Here is a 22,443-nt window from a genome sequence, read left to right as displayed (position 1 = left end):
GGGTCTTCCCCGAACACCAACTCTGGTTAGGGTGGGGTGTTTACATAGGGGTTAAGGTGTGTTGATAGGGAGTTATAGTCTGTTACAGAAATATCCTCAGTGTAAGAACACAGGTAAATCAATTCACCTGTTAGGTGATCAGAAAATCATTAGCTGTTAATGATTGCCAAACTGTTTCACAAATAGTGTATAAAACTAAGCACCCTTTGGAAAATCATCACATTTTGATTTGATATTTGAATTATCAACATCGTGGCAGACATATACATGTAAATACTTACTGAATCTTGAATTGTAAAACAGTTGTACGTTGAATACTGTTAAATTATATTTTCTGAAAAAAAGTTTATCAAACTTCAACATTTTGTAAAAGTTTGTGTCACATTGATTTAATTTGTGGTTGTTTTCAGATTAAGTGTAAATATTCAAACAATACATTAATACCGCTGTTTAATTTACATTCTTTTAAATCATTTCAGTCCAGTATCATTTTTCATTTATATTGTAAATATATATCTGATTATCGTCATTTGAATTAGCATTTCAATTGGCATAATAACAGAATCTTAAATTCTTACTTTTTCACTGCAAAGCAGTTGTACATTAGTAAGACTTTGATTTTTTCATATTGATTAACTTTGTAAGTTTTTCAGATTTGTATAGACAATTAAGGTATTGTAGAATTGTAAAATTCTTGTAAAGTTGTAGCTGTAATCAGGTTTGATTAGTACAGGTTTACTTCGAATACCTATACATAAATTGATTTTTCCAGATTTGTTGAGATTATCATATAATTACTGTATAGATCAGTTCTTGTAGAAAAAATTGTAACATTCTTGTGTCTGTTTCAGGCTTAGTTATTAGTAATATTTTTTGTTAATCATACACGAAATGGAGAACGCACAGGTCATTATTAATAATAATATATATAATTAGTACGTTAAATTTAGAAAACAATTTCTAATTTTATTTATCTTTTATCTATATGTTTTAATCTAATATTGTCATGATCAATAGTGAAATATATAGTTACATGTAGGCATATAGTGCTTTGAAAATTTTATTTTTTATTTTTCGTTTAGACCTATTTTATTTGTCAAAACAAAATTTGTGTATAGACACAAGTATAAAATTTCAAATCCGTCTTGTCCCTTATAACATAAATGATGAAATGAATATAAATTTTACATTACCAAAAATAATAAGGACAATTGATGATGATGTGAACATGTCAAAAATATCTATAAGATAAAATTACCCATATACATGTACATACAAATGTACATGTATGTAATATTTATTTTTTACTCATTTTATACTTGTTTATTGATATGATATTGTCGTTTCATTCTTACTAGTAAAATAATCTATACCATAGTGATTGGAATTTAGAAAACTATTTCTGATTCACATACCTGAGTTGACCCTATTTTTTACCTGAGATGGTATTCCATATTGAAACAGACTATAACTGAACTTCAAAGAACTTCCTACATAAACACCTTCCTTTGTCTTTACCAGAGTTGGTGTTCGGGGAATGAGCCGACTCGAACACTGTTGAATCGAATACTGCGGTTGTGTCGAATATATTTTGTGGTCCCTCCCTTCTAAACTATACCAAAATTTCCATTTTTGTGTCGAACATCGAGGCGTCATGCTGTCTCAGGTAAAATTTGCTGGCCTCGTCTGATTGACCGACTTTCGGCACACAATCTAGCTATAGAATCAGGAAGGTATAGGAATATTCCTAGGTGTCATAGGTATTGCATTAACTGTAATTCTTTAGAAGTTGAGGATGAATTTCATTTTTACTCGTATGTCAAAAATATTCAACTCTTAGAGGAAAATATATAAAGAAATATTTTTGGAAAAAACCTTCAGTCTTCAAAGTAATAGAATTACTGAACACAAATAGTCTTAAAGAATTGAATTTGCTAGGAAGATTTATCAAAGAAGCTTTTAGTTGCAGAATTGCGTAAATATACTTGGTTTGTGTAGGTGTTGAGTTTTGATGTAACACGTTATTGCATAATAGTGTGCTTATACATTGTTGAACCTCCCGGTGTCCGTCTGTCGTGTTTACCAAATGGTATTATCTGATACTTTTTTTCCATGTCTCTCTGACTGACTGTTATAAAAGTTCTCATAGAATCCTCATTCTGTAACAGTGTATTATAATTAGTATCAATTCTGTGATTGGGCGCAGCCCTTGTAAGATTAAGTGGATTACAATGTATTTTTTTGCTGATGTTGCCAGTAGACAATATGGTTGATTAATATTCCTCATAATATAGTACTGTACATATGTCGGTTAATCGGTTTCCGTATTTAATTATAAATCATCCCATTGTTTATACAGGTGCTCAGGTGAAGTAAAACGTTCAGGTATACATAACTAAGAATAAAATGTGCACGTTTTAGTCTACAAACCAATATGTGTTCTGTTTACTGTTTTGATGCACACGGCCACCGAAAAAAATAAGGAAAAAAGTAAACGATAAATTACATATCTTCCATCGAAAAATGCAAAGAAAAAATACCTGTCTGTCATTGATTTATTTATATATGCCTAAATTCTGAATACGACGATGCAATAGTAACAATGATATGCGGGATGTTTTTACTCTGTTCAAAAGATTGTGGCAATGCATGATTATGCAGCCGATAAACACTGACTGCGGCCTTCACCTTTGATACAAAATCAGCACGCGTACGGTCGATCAATTTTCCCGGACTGTTTATTGTTTAATATTGTTAGATTAAAACTACTGTACAGAAGTAAACACATTCTGGAACTGATATACATGTACCTAGATACATTGTAACCGAGTCATATTCGATTCGTTATACATGTACTTTGCTCTTTTTTTTAACTTGACTAGTGTATGGTAGTTTTCATTCACAACATCATATAATTAATCATTAATTAAAACGTACTTTCGATATTAGTTTCCATATGCATTTTCTTCAACCGACCATATCCCTAAAGTAATTAATCTACATTGTAACCGTCACAGGCATTTCGGGGTCGGTTAATATGTACTTGCTCAAATACCACCAATTACTATTGCTGATATGTACTTAATGGATAATTATTTCAAGTATATGTAATGATACTATTTTCAGTTTTGTATTAGATGCTAATTGGTCTTCATCCGATCACGGTGTGTTTAGGTGGCACAATGGTTAAACACACGCCTTTTCACCTGGGCGGCCGGGGTTCGATTCCCCGATCGGACGTGAAAAGGTATGGGGGTCACCTGCCCGACCTCGTGGGTTTCCCTAGGGTACTCTGGTGTGGTTGATATTAGTTAGTATAACTTGTTTCACAATTGTTGCAAAATAGAATGATACAGTTTAAAGTCCGATCACGTTTTACTGCATTTAAAATCGTATTGCACTCTGCGACAGTGTCAAAATGTTTTTCTCTCATCCCTACCGGTATCATACTGGTCTGTCCAGGTAAATACACCCATGCTTGCTGTGTGTGTATTACCTCGCTTCCGGTGTAGGATAGCCACGCGCGCGCAATGATACAAAAGTAGGTCGCCGAACCGAAAGTAGATCTACATGACTTTAAACATTTAAACAATACATTGAATTAAGATATGTAATCAGATAATAATTTTTTTTATTTATGATATCAATTATGTAAAAAAAAAAAACACGTTCTTTTATTGTTTTTTTATTAATAAAACATGGAACTGTATTTTCACGCGTAAGGACACACTAGCTTGGCCGACATCAAGTGATTTGGCTTCGCTTGCAATGACAGGGCTGCTGAAACAACGTTATACTGTGGAAATGAATGGTTTCCTTCGTTTTTAGAACAGCAAACGCCGTTTGCATATATGGGGTATGGTAAATCGATTGGCGCTGTTCTTTTTTTATTATATGCAGTAGAAAATAGTTTGGATTGAGAAAAAATGGCGTCTATCTGAGAAAGCTATCGACAGATAGTGCCTATTTTGCATATTTTAGGTTGGGGAATGAGAGAAAAATACTCAATCATATGTGGTTCATGTAGGATAGGGATATTCCACCCTCTGGGTCACAAAATGTGGTAAAACCCTCGGCGGAGCCTCGGGTTTTACCACATTTTGTGACCCCTCGGGTGGAATATCCCTATCCTACATGACCACATATGATAGAGTCTTATAATCATCAGTCGTGTATTTCACTGGTTAAAATGTCAATAAATGCGTAGCATACTTAACATACAAACGTATATCTCTGTTAGCATCGACGCTCCCGACATATACCAAATGTCAAAAAGTTAGCATAGTGTCATACCTCTGTATTCCTAAATATGATAAATCAACGATTTTAACCCTGGTATGTTGGTCATTAGACACTGATGATTACTATACTAAGGGTTATAGGTATACGTTATCTATATCTTATTTCTAACACAACATATACATATAAAATGTATATATATATATAGCGTAACCAGTGTCAATCCATCTCCTCAGGTCACTCCGACTTCTCGAGTCACTCCTTGAGTCACTCCAAATTCTCGAGTCACTTCTCGATCTTTCCGACACCTCGAGTCACTCCTAGGATCACTCCGACTAAATGAGTCACTCCTAGGACCTCTCCGAGTTCTCGAGTCACTCCTTGGATCACTCCGAATTCACGGGTCACTTCTAGGATTTTTCCGACACCTCGAGTCACTCCTAGAGTCACTCCTAGGATCACTCCGAATCATTGAGTCACTCCTAGGACCTCTCCGAATTCTCGAGTCACTTCTCGGATCTTTCCGACACCTCGAGTCACTCCTATGATCACTCCGACTCCTTGAGTCACCCCTAGGACCTATCGGACTCCTTGGGTCATTCCTCACACGCTGCTAATGGTGAATATCGGTACATTCGACATTTAACCACCAATTTAATTAAAGCTACTTCTCTGACTTAAGAAGAATATAAATATCTTTAGATATGCTTATCGAGATTTCGCTGAAGTTATGATACTATCTATAACAGGATCAGTGGATTTGTTGGCGCATTCGACAGAAATGAATTCCATGTTCTTTCACAAATCGATTGCAGGGCAATTTAAGTAACCATTTCTCCATTGTGAAACATTTTCCTGAATACCGATTTGCATGCATGACGATTTATGCAAAATGATAAGCTTTGAATGAAGTATGTGTTGGCGTACACAATAACAATTAATCAATATCAGGTGCCCTCTTCAATAGACGTCGCAGTCTTGAACACACTTAGCTCTGCTCCTTGTTTCCATAACGATTTCGCATATTTTCTTTCGACATTACCTGCAATAAAAAAAATAACATGAAGCAACATGAATGACTGTCAAACAAGAATTAAGAAAGTTGGACACTGATATATCACGACACATAACACAAATACTTGGTAGATCGTTTCATATTGGAATGTTTTATCCATACACTGACGCTGGTCCAGCCACTTGTCATAAAACGGGTAAACGGAAATGCAGTACTAATATGATTCAACTAATTGCAGTGTCGCATCAAACCACATGTTATCTCATAATAGTACCACATTAATTACGTGTTTCATAGCATTTGAAATACTTGTTGTTTACAGTTACTAGACATTGTTTTATGCTAAAAGAATGTAAATCTCTATTGTTATCAAAATAGTTTGCATCAACTAGTAAAATTATCATAAACAAGAGGCCCAGAGGGCCTGTACCGCTCACCTGGATTTCATGAGATATGAAACAAGAATGATCATTAAGTATATTTGTCACTGGTATTGCTATGCCAGTATACCATAGGCATTTTATAGGGGTACGTGAGGTTTTTATGCCAAAAATGCATTAATCCATGAAATGAAGAAATGAAATTGGGGAGGGGAGACCCCAAAATTTGTACAATTTTGAATCCTCACCCCATGACCATGCTACCATACAAATGTGAGTGACATCCATTGCTTAGTTTCAGAGAAGACGTTTATATTAATTTAACCAAATTGACTCCTTTTGGCCCCGCCCCTCAGATCCATGGGGGGTCAGCCCCACCATTTGTACAAATTTGAATCCCCACCTAACAGTGATGCTACCAGGCAAATATGAGCAATATCCTTTGCTCGGTTTCAGAGAGGAAGTCGTTTATATCAATATAGCCCAATTGACCACATTTGGCCCCACCCCTCTGGCCCCTGGGGGGTCAGCACCATCATTTGTACAATTTTGAATCCCCACCCACTAGTGATGCTACCAGGCAAATATGAGCAATATCCTTTGCTCGGTTTCAGAGAAGAAGTCGTTTATATCAAAATAGCCCAGTTGACCACATTTGGCCCCGCCCCTCAAGCCCTTGGGGGGTCAGCACCATCATTTGTACAATTTTGAATCCCCGCCCAATAGCGATGCTACCAGGCAAATATGAGCAATATCCATTGCTCGGTTTCAGAGAAGAAGTCGTGTATATCAATATAGCCCAATTGGCCACATTTGGCCCCGCCCCTCTAGCCCCTGGGGTGGTCAGCCCCTTCATTTGTACAATTTTGAATCCCTACCCCATAGTGATGGTGCCAGGCAAATATGAGCGATATCCATTGCTCGGTTTCAGAGAAGAAGTCGTTAATATCAATATAGTTATATTGACCCATTTTGGCCCCGCCCCTCAGGGGGTCAGCCCCACCATTTGTACAATTTTGAATCCCCACCCCATAGTGATGCTATCAGGCAAATAGGAGCAATATCCTTTGCTTGGTTTCAGAGAAGAAGTCGTTTATATTAATAGAGCCAAATTGACCCCTTTTGGCCCCGCCCCTCAGATCCCTAGGGGTCAGCCCCACCATTTGTACAATTTTGAGTTCCCATCCCATAGGGATGCTTCTGACCAAATTTGGTCAAATTCTGATCTGTGGTTATGAAAAAGTCAATTGTTGATGGACGGACGGACGGGCGGACGACGGACGACGGACGACGGACGACGGACGCAACGGTATGGCATAAGCTCACATTGGTCCTTCGGACAAGATGAGCTAAAAATTGAAAGAACATACCCTTGTTTTCCTTTTTTCTTGATTTTTCATTACGCCAAAATTTTGCCATGCGCGTAACTCTATCCTGTGTCATCATATGCATGAACTCGTGTTCCCTTTGTTCCTCAGTCATCAATATAAACACCGCAGGGAGAAAGTTAGCACATGTAAGTACCATAGAGTTGAGGTTCAGTACAAAGCACATAACTATTCCGTATATCTCAACATTACCGGTCAGCATCAGTACCAGCGTAGATCCAGTGATGAAAACGAGGCTTATTGTAGAAGACCACATGACCTGTTTGACTTCCGGCTCTTTGTTACAGCGCAGTATATACGAGAATGTAATAATAATCACTTCTACAATCACGAACCAAAATGTTGTCATATACAAAGAATAAAATTCCCTGCAATAAAGAGGAAAGCAACAAAATCATAACATATTCAGCCTCCGTATTTACACAAAAAATCAAATTTATTTTACTCAGTAGTTTCAAATAACATCAGAGCAGTGATTTTATGGAAAATTTCAGTTATATTAAACTATCAATCCTGGTTTATTCAGTGACTATCAACATTTACTATCTTGATTAGCATTTTGAGAACATGAACATGACCTAGATTTGGCATATCTTTACTACACATATATAATATTAGCAAACGTCGCTGGTGAATCAGGGGGCGCATATGTTTTCGAAACACATGATTTTATTCTTTTACTTTTTCCGATGTCCCCATGTAAATCTATACATACTCACCCTACCTAGTAATCGATTATGATTGACGTCGGCTACGTTTAAAATTGAAAACCAACATTCATTTATAGCAAGGCCTGGGTAACCCCTGTCAAAGTCCAAACAATCTTTTTCATTAAGCATCTTCAATCGAGATTTAATCAATATACTTTATACCAATAATTCATAGTCAGTGTATAAAAATATGAAATAATGCAGAAAACTGGTACCTGTCAAAACTGCAACGCCAGGAGATGGTCACTTCGTCGATACTCGAAATTTTCCTTATACCAGGAACAGTTGAATTTATTTGAACAGCATCACTCTTCATCCATTTAAAGAATAATATGATTGTTGGAACCAGCAGCAACGGCATGTATGTCAAAGCAAAATCCCAGCTTGGTACGCTACTCTGTTGGAGTCCGAGATACGAACGTAAACATGCCGTCTTGTTAATTTTCACAACCAAAGACGCAGTACATATGGCATATGAGAGAGCTGAAATTATTGAGTTATTGACATGGCTGATTATTGTTAAAATACAGATACATGTATGTGTTAAAATCACAATTGCTGTGCCATACTTCAATCAACTATAATAAAACAATTGTAGTCTGTTTGTGAATAATGGACAATGAGAACGATATTGATGGGTGGTGATATCGTTGGACATTTCCTTAAGAATTTATTTTTGTAAATTAAATTAATGCATAAAAGTAAAAGTTAGTTGATATTGATATCCTTATCGATATACATGTTAGATTTTTTATCCACTTGTGGGGCCTTTTAACCATGATCAAACGGCGTTTTATAGCATCAATAATAGTTGCTTCAAAAATTGATAATGCAAATGTTGATGAAAACGAAATTAGGAAAATGTTATTGGTTTACTATTTTCGACGCACGTCAACACATCTCTTTTTATATATCATATAAAATGTAATTAATAACCCTTACCTGGAGTACCAAGTTGTAGAGTACACATCAGTTTGGTCTGTGTAAACAGGTAGCAGCAACTTGAACAAGTCATCAGCACACAGCCGATCAGAATCCCAGTATCGGCATCCAAACACAGATTGAACACTTTATGCGTGTGAAACTTACGCAGGAAGTATACTGCTATTCCAATGAACATAAATGAGATACAGATCAGGAGAATATCTATAACTCCAAGAGCTGTGAAAATCTTGTGTTGTAGAATAGGACCAGCTGATAGCAATGACGTCACTCGCGCGTCATAATCATTCACAAAGTTAGGATCCAAGCAATTCCTACAGTCGCCTAGGCATTTCGATTCAGGTATGACACGGACACCATTTCTATAGAAGCTCAGCTTCCTCATATCGAGCGCTAGTTTTCTGTTCACGAAAGTACCAACCTACAAACAGAAATATTTTGTGATATTTGTTGATATGGCATAAGGAATGGGTCCAGTACGGGTTGTATGAATGAAGATAGTGTGACCTATATGTAAAAGATAAACCATACAAAAAGCCAAATAAAAGAATAGTGGAAGCATTGCTTCCTCAAAGAAAAAGAAAATAGAATTTTCGTTTATCTAAACAAAAAATGTATAGCAACCGAAATGTGAACGATACGCGAATAACTACGGTACGTTTTAAATAAACAGAAATGAAAAGAAATGTGATTCAAACCTACATCAACTAATCTGACTCCTCCGTCAGGACTCTTCTGAACATTTGTTACTATCAAAGCTTTGGAAACAGAAGTTTTATCCCGGAACTTAAATGGTGACCCTCCTGGAGATGTGAAGTCAGATGCAATAAGAAAGCGGTCTATATCATTGTAGAAGTTCGTCCGGTTGCCTGCAATACACTCGGATACATTGGTCTTGCATTCTCTGATCAGGTGATGGAGTGCGTGTCCCAAGGAAAATACGGAATCCAAAATACCATTGGTAGAAGGAATGGCAGGAAAATTACTTGTAGAAAGATGTTCTGAATTCGAGCAGTCTTTTTCATAGGTGGTAGAAAAACGCAGATTACACTTGTTTGCTTGCTGCCAAAAATCAGCAAACCAAGGATCGCTTGCTTTGTCCTTGATATTAAGGCCTAAAAAGTAGTCCATGAATCGGTCATTTAATTGGATGTCTTGGCGGGAGGAGAGCAACCCTGAAAAGAATTCAGTAATTATTTCACATTTGATCTTTGATAATTGTAAATTATAACGTTTGTAAGACTGAATACCATATGTACTGTAATAATATCTCAATCAGCAATAAGATAATCAGTTCATTTGAAAATGTTCATGGTAATTTACGAGTATATTATAGTTTATAGTGGCAATGCATTGAAGTCTAAATATTTGTGATAAAGTATTGAACCATATAAGTCTTACAATAATATCTGGTAATAGTCACATTAATCAATAGTCACATTAATCAGAGGATATATTAAGACATAACAAAAGGTTATGTGCTTTACCTATGTCATTTTCCGACAGATGTTGCTTTAAATTATACATTTCAAAAGGAAGAACGAAGAAAAGCCGTCCTAACAGGTACAAATCCCGTGCCTCCTTCAGTACTTGTTTAACTGTATTTGGAGTCGTAACTAGTATAACCACAGTGGCGCCCTCTACTGTCGTCATGTTAATCAACGTAGACCGCGTTACGTCAGAGGAGACCGATCCATCCAACATATTACGACTTGCTATACAGATCCCATTTACGTCTGTAATGTCCGTAAGATATTTAACGACACTGTCCGAAAGCTGACCATATATGACATGGATATATGTCCATTTTAGCTGCAAACATAGTTCAAGAATATAGTCCATTTCCGCAAATGGCGAGGGCACTGTCCTGAACAAACGTGGGTGTGGTTTTCCGTCATTTACGTCAGCTCGTGATGAAATTATCTGGAAGTAAAATGCAAAATGAAACATTTTGAGAGATGTATGTTTTATCTTTTGACCACATGTGTCCTTCACCAATTATACAAGCAGAATACACTTAAACGTTGCGCGAAAGGTAAACAATGAATTTGAAGCTTCCCTTTCATTCTCATGACAATTCTGGGACTGCAACTGGTTGTTACGTTTATTTCATTTCTCCCTCCACATATAAAGGTTTTAGCGTGATTCTATATGAACTTTAATGGTCAAATGGAAAGTCTGTATGCCTTATAATGTAAAATACATGCATTGGTGTTTCTGGTTCAGTAGTCACTCTGTCAGAAATATTCTTATTTTGGCAATCGCGTGAATGATTTTTTTGGGCCAATAGGAACGACAGGGTATTGTCCTGTGATTGTTAGTAACGACGACTGTCAATTTGTTCCCTAATGTTTAAGTGCATCTATAATATACAAAATGCAGTTAAGATAACCATATTGTGATGATGAACTGTCCAACATTTGGCTTTGAGTAACCTCATTGTGACGGTAAAGTGTCACATCCAACATTTTGTTCTGGGTAACCTCATTGTGATGGTTAAATGTCACGTCCGACATTTGGCTCTGGGTAACTTTAATGTAATGGTGTTCTGTTAGTTTTGTTAGTTTTGTCCGACATTTGGCTCTGTAACCTTATTGTATATATGTCACGTCCGGATGAACTTATAGTGATTACGATCTGTTATGTCTGCCTATTTGTATGAGGTTATTTGCCTTCATTGTTTCGTAGGACTAGCATTTGAACCCTTGTATTGATCGATCTTAAGGATACCACACTGGATATATACAGAAGATGGCAACCCAGTGAAGACGTACAATAGTTATAGAGTACACAAATATTCAGGAAAAAACTTACCACTGGAACTTCCGTATCTAATGCGCGTGTAGCAGTTTCCATAGCAATAGCATCCCCTACTGTTTCGCCTCCAACGATACCGAGAATAGTGGTGTTTGGACGTAATCCTCTTGAAGACAGCACTAAGTTTGGTAGTAAAACGCTTTGAACGATATTTTTAGTATTTGTGGATATACCACAAGTGGGAAACACGGCCAAGCCTAGCGTGACGTTTGGTAGTAAAGAGGTGTTGTTGTTAATGGCATTCACTCCCCAAACCATTGTCTCCATGGCCTGATATCCGTTACGACTCACCTCTCCTGAACAAGATGCTTCATCTTTGCGCTTATAGATCTTCACAAACCCATACAACATTGGATTACCGTCTATATAGACATACGGTTTGCCGAAAATATCGAGAGGTACATGGGCACACGTTTTAATGCTGCATTCTGATTTTTTCATATCCAGCGGAATAGAGAGATCACTAGAAACGCTCAGTGATCCGTCCTCAAAAGAACCAACCTAAATCAAAATAAAACTACAGTTTAATATTTCGTTATTATTTCAAAATGAAAATCTATCAAAATAAGAAAACATAGTTCTGCTTAAAATAATGCAACCTCTGATGTTTTGTTTCATCGTTCAGAAACTTGGTAAACAATACTATTCATTTGAATAAAAATCATCATATAAAACAGGATATGTATCTCTATTTGATGTAAAAGTCCGCATCAGACAGAGGATCAGAACAAGTAACAGAGACCCTGCATTCAATATCACTAATATGTGTATTGATATGTTATATCAAAATCCATGTCGGTCGGATATACCATGTAGAACCTGAAATCAAGGCTACTACAACACAACAAGTAGGGGCACCTTATGAATATGCTGTATGGTAAAGGTGATAACAAGTAGGGGCGGGGCACCTTATGAATATGCTGTATGGTAAGGGTGATAACAAGTAGGGGTGGGGCACCTTATGAATATGCTGTATGGTAAGGGTGATAACAAGTAGGGGCGGGGCACCTTATGAATATGATGTATGGTAAGGGTGATAATAAGTAGGGGCGGGGCACCTTATGAATATGCTGTATGGTAAGGGTGATAACAAGTAGGGGCGGGGCACCTTATGAATATGCTGTATGGTAAGGGTGATAACAAGTAGGGGCGAGGCACCTTATGAATATGCTGTATGGTAAGGGTGATAACAAGTAGGGGCGGGGCACCTTATGAATATGCTGTATGGTAAGGGTGATAACAAGTAGAGGCACCTTATGAATATGCTGTATGGTAAGGGTGATAACAAGTAGGGGCACCTTATGAATATGATGTATGGTAAGGGTGATAATAAGTAGGGGCGGGACACCTTATGAATATGCTGTATGGTAATGGTGATAACAAGTAGGGGTGGGGCACCTTATGAATATGCTACATGGTAAGGGTGATAGCAAGTAGGGGTGGGGCACCTTATGAATATGCTGTATGGTAAGGGTGATAACAAGTAGGGGCAGGGCACCTTATGAATATGCTGTATGGTATGGGTGATAACATGTAGGGGCGGGGCACCTTATGAATATGCTGAATGGTAAGGGTGATAACAAGCAGGGGCGGGGCACCTTATGAATATGCTGTATGGTAAGCGTGATTGTTGTATGATAAGCGCGATAATTTTATTTTCCCAATTGTTTTTTTTTTCATTTCTAGATAGTAACATCCCGCTTCCTCTACCTCGGTAGTTACGTTGATTAGATATTCAAGGACTTGCTTCGATTATCACGTTTTCCTTGACAGATGTGGAATATTGACGGACAAAAATTTGACAACACAAAATTTCGTGGGATGCAGTGTGGTGAAGACCACGGAGAACATTTAGGGTAGTTAGAATGATCTCTGGAATATTCTATGTCCTTGTGCGATATGCAGTGAGTCAGACGCATTCGATGTTGATAAGCCTAGTCTCTGTGAATGCGCCTTAATCCGGTTTTGACCTATGAAGTTGCGTGGCGGGTGTCGTCGATTAAACAGAAGACGCTTATTTTGCCGGAACGCCTGGTTTTGTTGTACTTTTTAAAGGGTATATTTGCAAATCTATACTTTAGATATTAAAGTATCGTTACTATGTCGGTTCTCTCATTTGTTAATGACTCATAATTTCATTTTGAATATAAATCATGAAGATATAGATCGCATTTCAATACAAATTAAAACAGAAGTATGTCATTACCTTTTGGTACTTAACAACGTGCTCCTTATCAGGGACAACCTGATAAATTCCAAACGAGGCAGGTCCATTTCCTTTGCTGTCAAAACGAACAATCTTCCCACTCGAACCAAGGAAGTGATTTTGGAATATATGTTCCCGAAGATGACTTGCTAAATCATTCTTTGCGTCTGGACAAAAGTCTCCTAAAGGGCATGTTTGTAATAGCTCTTCCAAACCCTCTGCCAGGGCCTTTACTGAATCAATGACCAGGTATGCATCGTTGTGACTAAACATGTCAGAATGTAATTTATTACAAATGCCAGTCTCTTCATTATTAGTTAAGTTATTACATGTTTCCATCAGATTTAAAAGTTCCCTTGTGAACGCGCTGGCAGCAGAGTTGTTGTTTTGAATCTGCATGAAGTGTCGATTGAAGGCTGGAACTGGATATGTAGGTATCCCAACAACAAAGGCCCAGTCCAATAAATCGATATAAGGTACCATTTCGTCGTGGTGTATGGTTGTAAACCACGAATTGTCTCCAACCCACATCATCTGTTCAACATGTCTTCGCTTCATCGCTTTAAACAATGGCAGTAGCTCCTCAGCCATCGCAAATGTAACCAATACTCTGGTGGAGTTCAGATTTCTTTCTATAAATTCGTCTACCAAGTTATCCATATATAAATCACTTTGTCCCATGTCTTTTGCTATGTGCATCGCGTAGACAACTGATATGTCTAAAGAGTCGGCTGTATCTATTGCTAAACTAGCGCTGGCTTCATTAAGATGCTCTTCGGAATACACAATCCCGATATATTTAACTCCGAAGAGCTTCAGTGTTTGAAACATAACACTAATCTCTTCCCGTTGATCTGGCACCATTCGCATAAAATCTGGGTAGACGTCTTTTTTACTGAATTCGGAATCAATGGCTGTCGCGCTGATAGTAAGTAAGTCTTTGCTATGTAAATATCCCGCCAAAGGTGCGTATTCATCATGACCGGTGAAACCAACCGCTCCAAATATTTGAGACACGACTTCAAGATTTATCCCATTACTAGCCTTCCCGCTGTATATCTGATCAAATTGAGCTATGGTACGATCTGCCAGAGAGCAGCTGTCTATAATGATATATCCAAGGGACAAACCCGACAGAGTTCCCATATTATTGTTGATGATATCCACTCCGTATGTGACCGCCTCTGCAAGAATCACCTGGTCAGGATTGAGGTCCCCACAGCCATTGGGAGTATTGGCCCGTTCATGCATGGGAAATACACCAACTAGGTATACATCTGCATGTTCAGACAGGTGAATTTCCTGAACAATGTTATTTCGGCATTCCTGGCGAAAAGGTTGACTAGTCGAGACAGCATGCCCCTCTATTGGTACATCCTCATTGTCGTAAAAAACAATGGGAGCTATCATCTTCTTTGTATTGTTCATAACAGCGATTGTCTACAACATAAAAACTGTTGTCAGAATCGACCTTAATAAACGAAATTATTTAAAATGCTATATCAATATTAAATGATAACATAAAAAGGTATGCAGGTTTATTCAATAGTACATTATATCTCTCACTTAATCTGAACATTTACTTCTGTGTGTTGTTCAAAACTTTATTACTAACAATTATATAACGCTGAAATAAGTGTTGTTTTTTCAAATATGAATATCCCGGATATGTATCCTTTTAACAGTAATTCACATTTTTATATTACATCGGAGTACGAACAGACATCCCATTACATTAACTATTAACATCGCCTTAATTAATAATATTAAGTTAGCGTAAGTCGTCTGTAGACGTCACATTATACTAACATCGCCTTAACGTAAGTCATCTACAGACATCACATTATACTAACATCGCCTTAACGTAAGTCATCTACAGACGTCACATTATACTAACATCGCCTTAATTAATAATATTAAGTTAGCGTAAGTCGTCTGTAGACATCACATTATACTAACATCGCCTTAACGTAAGTCATCTACAGACATCACATTATACTAACATCGCCTTAACGTAAGTCATCTACAGACATCACATTATACTAACATCGCCTTAACGTAAGTCATCTACAGACATCACATTATACTAACATCGCCTTAACGTAAGTCATCTACAGACATCACATTATACTAACATCGCCTTAACGTAAGTCATCTACAGACATCACATTATACTAACATCGCCTTAACGTAATTCATCTACAGACATCACATCATACTAACATCGCCTTAACGTAAGTCATCTACAGACATCACATTATACTAACATCGCCTTAACGTAAGTCATCTACAGACATCACATTATACTAACATCGCCTTAACGTAAGTCATCTACAGACATCACATTATACTAACATCGCCTTAACGTAAGTCATCTACAGACGTCACATTATACTAACATCGCCTTAACGTAAGTCATCTACAGACGTCACATTATACTAACATCGCCTTAACGTAAGTCATCTACAGACATTACATTATACTAACATCGCCTTAACGTAAGTCATCTACAGACGTCACATTATACTAACATCGCCTTAACGTAAGTCATCTACAGACGTCACATTATACTAACATCGCCTTAACGTAAGTCATCTACAGACATCACATTATACTAACATCGCCTTAACGTAAGTCATCTACAGACATCACATTATACTAACATCGCCTTAACGTAAGTCATCTACAGACGTCACATTATACTAACATCGCCTTAACGTAAGTCATCTACAGACGTCACATTATACTAACATCGCCTTAACGTAAGTCATCTACAGACGTCACATTATACTAACATCGCCTTAACGTAAGTCATCTACAGACGTCACATTATACTAACATCGCCTTAACGTAAGTCATCTACAGACGTCACATTATACTAACATCGCCTTAACGTAAGTCATCTACAGACGTCACATTATACTAACATCGCCTTAACGTAAGTCATCTACAGACATCACATTATACTAACATCGCCTTAACGTAAGTCATCTACAGACGTCACATTATACTAACATCGCCTTAACGTAAGTCATCTACAGACGTCACATTATACTAACATCGCCTTAACGTAAGTCATCTACAGACGTCACATTATACTAACATCGCCTTAACGTAAGTCATCTACAGACGTCACATTATACTAACATCGCCTTAACGTAAGTCATCTACAGACATCACATTATACTAACATCGCCTTAACGTAAGTCATCTACAGACATCACATTATACTAACATCGCCTTAACGTAAGTCATCTACAGACGTCACATTATACTAACATCGCCTTAACGTAAGTCATCTACAGACATCACATTATACTAACATCGCCTTAACGTAAGTCATCTACAGACGTCACATTATACTAACATCGCCTTAATTAATAATATTAAGTTAGCGTAAGTCGTCTGTAGACATCACATAATATTAACATCGCCTTAACGTAAGTCATCTACAGATATCACATTAAACTAACATCGCCTTAACGTAAGTCATCTACAGACATCACATCATACTAACATTGCCTTAACGTAAGTCATCTACAGACATCACATTATACTAACATTGCCTTAACGTAAGTCATCTACAGACATCACATTATACTAACATTGCCTTAACGTAAGTCATCTACAGACATCACATTATACTAACATCGCCTGAAGTAATAATACAAAGTTAACGTAAGTCACCTTAAAACAAATGCATACCAATGGTTCAGAGTAATAACCCCATCTCTTGTTTTGCATTACATTTTAATCCGGGTTTTTTTGTAAACAATGCAACCGTTCATGAAAAGCGTCGAGCATTAATAGAATAATAGTAAATTCATATCAATTTTAAGAAAATACATTACTGCCCATTACTCACTTTGATCCATTGTGCTCTGCTAGTATTGCCTTGGAAGTTGTACACATATGTATCATCAATGTCTCTACGTAATACGTCCAGCAAAGACTGTCTAAAGCATGCCATGAGGTTATCGCTAACAGGTTCTGTTTGGCAGCTCAAAACATCGGGTAATGCCATGTCTAGTCCATGTAGAAGGAACTGTAACGCTGTGTCCAAAGAGCTAGTTTCCGGTATGTCACTTCTCACTACACAAAACATAATAGTAATGAAATACCTATTCGCACATAAAAGTCTTCAACGATATGCTTTGTCAGAAAAAAATATATCAAATCATCTCTTTCACGAGCTCCTTATTTAATATGACATTACATTATCTTCCTCTCGTGATATACGCATCAGTCGCTTTATAATTTATTCCTACAGGTTCATCGGTAAGGGTTAGGGTTAGACTCCTCCATCAGAAGTCAGGCATGATCACACTCGGAGACATTGCAAGCGAATAATTTAAGAAGAAAATGTTACTTATAAAAAGCTCTTCACATGGAAACATTGTCGACCTCCTGGTCGGACACCGGCAAACCGGTAAATATAATTATGTCACATCCATGTTGCAATATCACTTTGAAATAATAATAACGAAGGATATTATCTTTATATGTATATAATTATCACATGTGATTACTTGTATAGGATAATTTTCTAAGATGTCGGTAGATGTAGCAAAGACGTAAGTCATGGTCACCATCACAAAATTATTGATATGATTATATGTTTTATATTTTAATATAGACTGACCAGATCCAGATAGTCGTGTAAAGGTCCATTCTCTAGTGATCGCCAGTGTACCTGTAAACATAATCAAGGGGAGGTAACTAATGATCGCCAGTGTACCTGTAAACATAATGAAGGGGAGGTAACTAATGATCGCCAGTGTACCTGTAAACATAATCAAAGGGAGGTAACTAATGATAGCCAGTGTACCTGTAAACATAATCAAGGGGAGGTAACTAATGATCGCCAGTGTACCTGTAAACATAATCAAGGGGAGGTAACTAATGATCGCCAGTGTACCTGTAAACATAATCAAAGGGAGGTAACTAATGATCGCCAGTGTACCTGTAAACATAATCAAGGGGAGGTAACTAATGATCGCCAGTGTACCTGTAAACATAATCAAGGGGAGGTAACTAATGATCGCCAGTGTACCTGTAAACATAACCAAAGGGAAACCACTAGTGTAGACATAACTGTTTATTATAGCGTTACCGAGACAATGCCCAACTTACATGGGTATAACAAGTCTCCGTTACCAAGGAAATACAACTCTGACTTGGGGGATTAACAAGTGTCGTTTCCATTACCAAGGCAATACACATCTCACATGGGGGATTAACAAGTGTCGTCTCTGTTGCTAAGGCAATACATTGCTTACGAGATGATAACATGTGACGTTTCCGAGGCTACACTTACCTAATATTGGGGATACACTCGTATCCTCCCAGTTACCAATGGTGAGGAAATGAAAAAGCGATGAGCTTCGATGTGTCTTTATGACTTCAATGAAGCGTCTGCAAGTGACAATATAGATTCCTCAGTAATACTTAATTTTTGTCATATCTACTACGTTAATGATGATCTGAGGTAATATCATCTACATATTACTGTTGGTCCTTTGGTTCCTTGTATAACACTTTGTAATGTTAGGAGCACCCAGTCCCTCGACAACACATTAATACGGTAATAATAATTACACAATTAAGGTGGTACAAAATTGGAATAAAAAAGATATCCGTTTATCAATCAATTTGATATTTTATTAAAAAAATAGAATTGAATTTATCTATTTATTGATTTCATTTATTTTAAACAATGTAGTCTGCCAGTATCTCCCATTTCATCAGAGTATTGGTCATACCTAGTAAGCACTTTGTCCAGCAAAATCAGGACACCGCTTGTGTTGTGTTCCTTCCCCAAAGACTGCATGGTGTTCAACAGCATAGTATTCGTGACGTCATCACTGATTGGGAACGACTTGAGTACACATATGTTGGCACGTCCGGCCACAGTATGCACACGTTCCAGGATAGTTGAGAAGTAAGACGAATTCTGATACACAGCCTGAACATAACTCCATCGTAAATTGCCCAACAGCTGAACCAAGATGGACGTGACGTCATCTACCGGCAACGTCACTGACACTAAAGACGGGTACCTGTCAGTACAAATAATTGATTTTAATTATTTCATTATTTACAAATCGGGCCAATAATAAGTGTGATAAGAGGGTGAACCCACCTTGAAATTTTATCTTCATCCGGATACATGTCCAGTAGAGGAATACCTTTTGTAGACGGACGAGTCAGCAAGTCGTTTTTCAAAAATGGACTCTGTCCTGGTTCAGTGTACATTGCTGTTGAAACAATATTATTTATACTTTATAAATTGTATAATAGCTAGGTCTATTCTTTCAGAAAACAATATTACAGTGACAATGACTTTGGTAATTAATGCGATTAGTCATCTATTTATAGTGTAATTACTTCTTGTTTATGTTACCTCTTACTTCATTATTATTTCGACAATACATGCAATATGTTTTATGGTTTGACCAACTCTTTTGGATCTTAATTGAAATCAAAATTATATAACAGTTGATAATCTAGTGAATCTATTTTGACTTTGCTCTCAAATAACTGTGACCCGATTTGTTGTTATTGGTTTATATTTAAAGTGATATAACTGTATTGCCGATAGCGATTTGAAGCAAAAAAAAAGTATATAGAACTTTGTTATCTTTGGTCTTTGAGTGTCGTATAAGGTAAAGTTTTTACTGTTTTGGAAAAATACAACATCCCCCTTTATTTAAATTTTTTGGAATAAAATCATTTCGACGAGATGCCCCTCTAAATTAATCTGGGAAATATATTTAAAAGAAAAAAAAACATCTACATACTTGTCAAGAATATTTCAGTTCGGAACCGAATTAGATTTCAGTACGACATCTTGAACTCAAAACATCCTACTAAAATGCTTTACGTTTAATATAATGTGGATATTCGATTTAAGGAATTGTGGTGTGTGTTCTATTATTTGTAAATCAATTTAATATAATAAAATTCTGAATTAAACTCTTATGTAAGTTGACCAGTATTGCTATTTACAGTAAGATTTTGTTTGTACGTACCTATAACATTCGATGTGTTCCCTATCCGTAGCAGTAAATCATCAACATCGGTTACATTACCGAACGTTTCGATGGCCAGAGATACATTCCTTCCATATGAACTAGACATTTGTCCTCGAAGGAAGGCATTTACTTCCGAAACATACGACTCCACGTTATCTTCATTCCCTGGAGAAATGTCCAAAAGTCCGATAACTCTCAGCTCCATTCTTTGTGCAATGTGACACTTGTAAACTGCACCAGTCATCATGACTGCCAACATAATGTAGCTTAACATCTTCATCCTGAAACCTTTGTAGGCCGAGAGTATTGTCACTGTCTGTTAGGGGGAACAGATACAGAGCTCTTGGTCTAGATGGTTGGTCCACAATAGGGCAAATAAAAAACATCTATGCAAATGACATCGCATTGATAGGAGGAAAACTACGTAGTTAGTTCAAATCCTTTCATTTAGTTACATCTGTACATCATACGATGTAATTTGCGATTATCACGCACGGTGTCAATAAAACAACATAGGAAACAGACACAGACTGTTTCAGAAAGTATGTAGCTATGTGTGTACGTCTATGTTTCAGACATTTGGATACCAAATATCACCTTTATAAACTTCTTTCAAATGACCTTGTACAATTTATGATTCCCACATATACTTACCTTCACATATTACAGAGGTCTGGCCGTAACCTTCGCCTGGAGTGTCGCCATATCAACACGTTCGTCTGAAGATTGAGTATGAGGGTATTCCCAAACTCGTGACCACGTAGGTTAACATTACACAGAGTGTCGTATAATGTATACACTATTCTGTTATTTGTGTAAACTATCTAGCATCAACTCTATCGGCTTTGTATTCTGTATTTCAATTGAGAGTCCTTTTAAACTTTAACAAAGAGCACCCAGACAGTTCATTTTCAAAGACGGGTCAGCGTTACTTGTGGTAGGTGCGTAAATACCTCGGGCATTGTATCAATGTGTGTTTAAAGTTCCTGTAATATACCGCTAAACATTCAAACCGGGACGAATTATTTTCTAAAGCGAAACAATGATGAGTGAAACATAACAGAATGAGTCCTTTGGCACCTGTCATTCTACAGTATTTCTTACCTACATGTAAAACCAAAACTCAATGAGGAGTATCAAAAACGCATGTTAACAGTAACCATTTATATGTTTCATAATCTTTTTACTTTTCGATTTCATTCAAGAAGACACTATTAAAATATATATACGATGGATCAAGTTAATCTCGTAGACAGTCTTTTCAAGTTCGAAACTGAGTCTGGCCAATTGGGACTATTCTTTAATTAGCCCAAAACGTAACAATAAACTGAGTACATTGATCGCCGTGACGATTATCTGTGATCGTATAAATCCCCTGTTGTCTTATATTTCATTTATATGCTCGTATATTTTTATTACGGGCAAGTATTAACAACAGCTACAAACATGTATCTGGTGTTTTTATGTTGCCGACCTTGTTAAGTTAAAATCTATATGTATTTGTTTAAACAACAAGAGGATTAGACGCAAGTTGTAACAATATTATCAACGCTATGTCCTCCGATATATACATGTATACAAGAGACCCTTGGGCATTAACGGTCACCTGAGTTTTGATAAATTTAAGTATATTTGACCCCTGGGACCATGAATGAAGGTTAAGGTCATTCATTTGAACAATTGTTATAGCCCTTTACACATAAATGCAACAA

At 36.9% G+C, this 22,443-nt stretch overlaps 1 protein-coding gene across 2 annotated transcripts; it reads right to left on the bottom strand.

Annotated features, from left to right (window-relative positions):
• Positions 1–4,086: 4,086 nt before the first annotated feature.
• LOC117333096 lies at positions 4,087–21,515 on the bottom strand. 2 transcript variants are annotated; one of them, XM_033892227.1, is made up of 15 exons: positions 21,386–21,515; positions 20,729–21,079; positions 19,840–19,954; positions 19,460–19,756; positions 19,015–19,112; positions 18,340–18,390; positions 17,563–17,789; positions 13,698–15,137; positions 11,489–11,992; positions 10,162–10,597; positions 9,377–9,849; positions 8,675–9,095; positions 7,948–8,215; positions 7,005–7,390; positions 4,087–5,281 (listed from the first exon to the last, which is right to left on the bottom strand). In XM_033892227.1, the coding sequence occupies exons 2-15, from the start codon at positions 21,009–21,011 to the stop codon at positions 5,187–5,189; spliced, it is 5,094 nt and encodes a 1,697-aa protein (XP_033748118.1). In that variant the 5' UTR covers positions 21,012–21,079; positions 21,386–21,515; the 3' UTR covers positions 4,087–5,186. The 2 variants fall into 2 exon arrangements, with proteins under 2 accessions (XP_033748118.1, XP_033748119.1); XM_033892228.1 differs by having other exon boundaries at positions 20,729–21,047; positions 21,386–21,506.
• Positions 21,516–22,443: the final 928 nt, after the last annotated feature.

Source organism: Pecten maximus, chromosome 8 (genome assembly GCF_902652985.1).
Source record: "Pecten maximus chromosome 8, xPecMax1.1, whole genome shotgun sequence".
NCBI lineage: Eukaryota > Metazoa > Mollusca > Bivalvia > Pectinida > Pectinidae > Pecten > Pecten maximus.
This window is presented reverse-complemented; position numbering and strand designations above follow the sequence as displayed.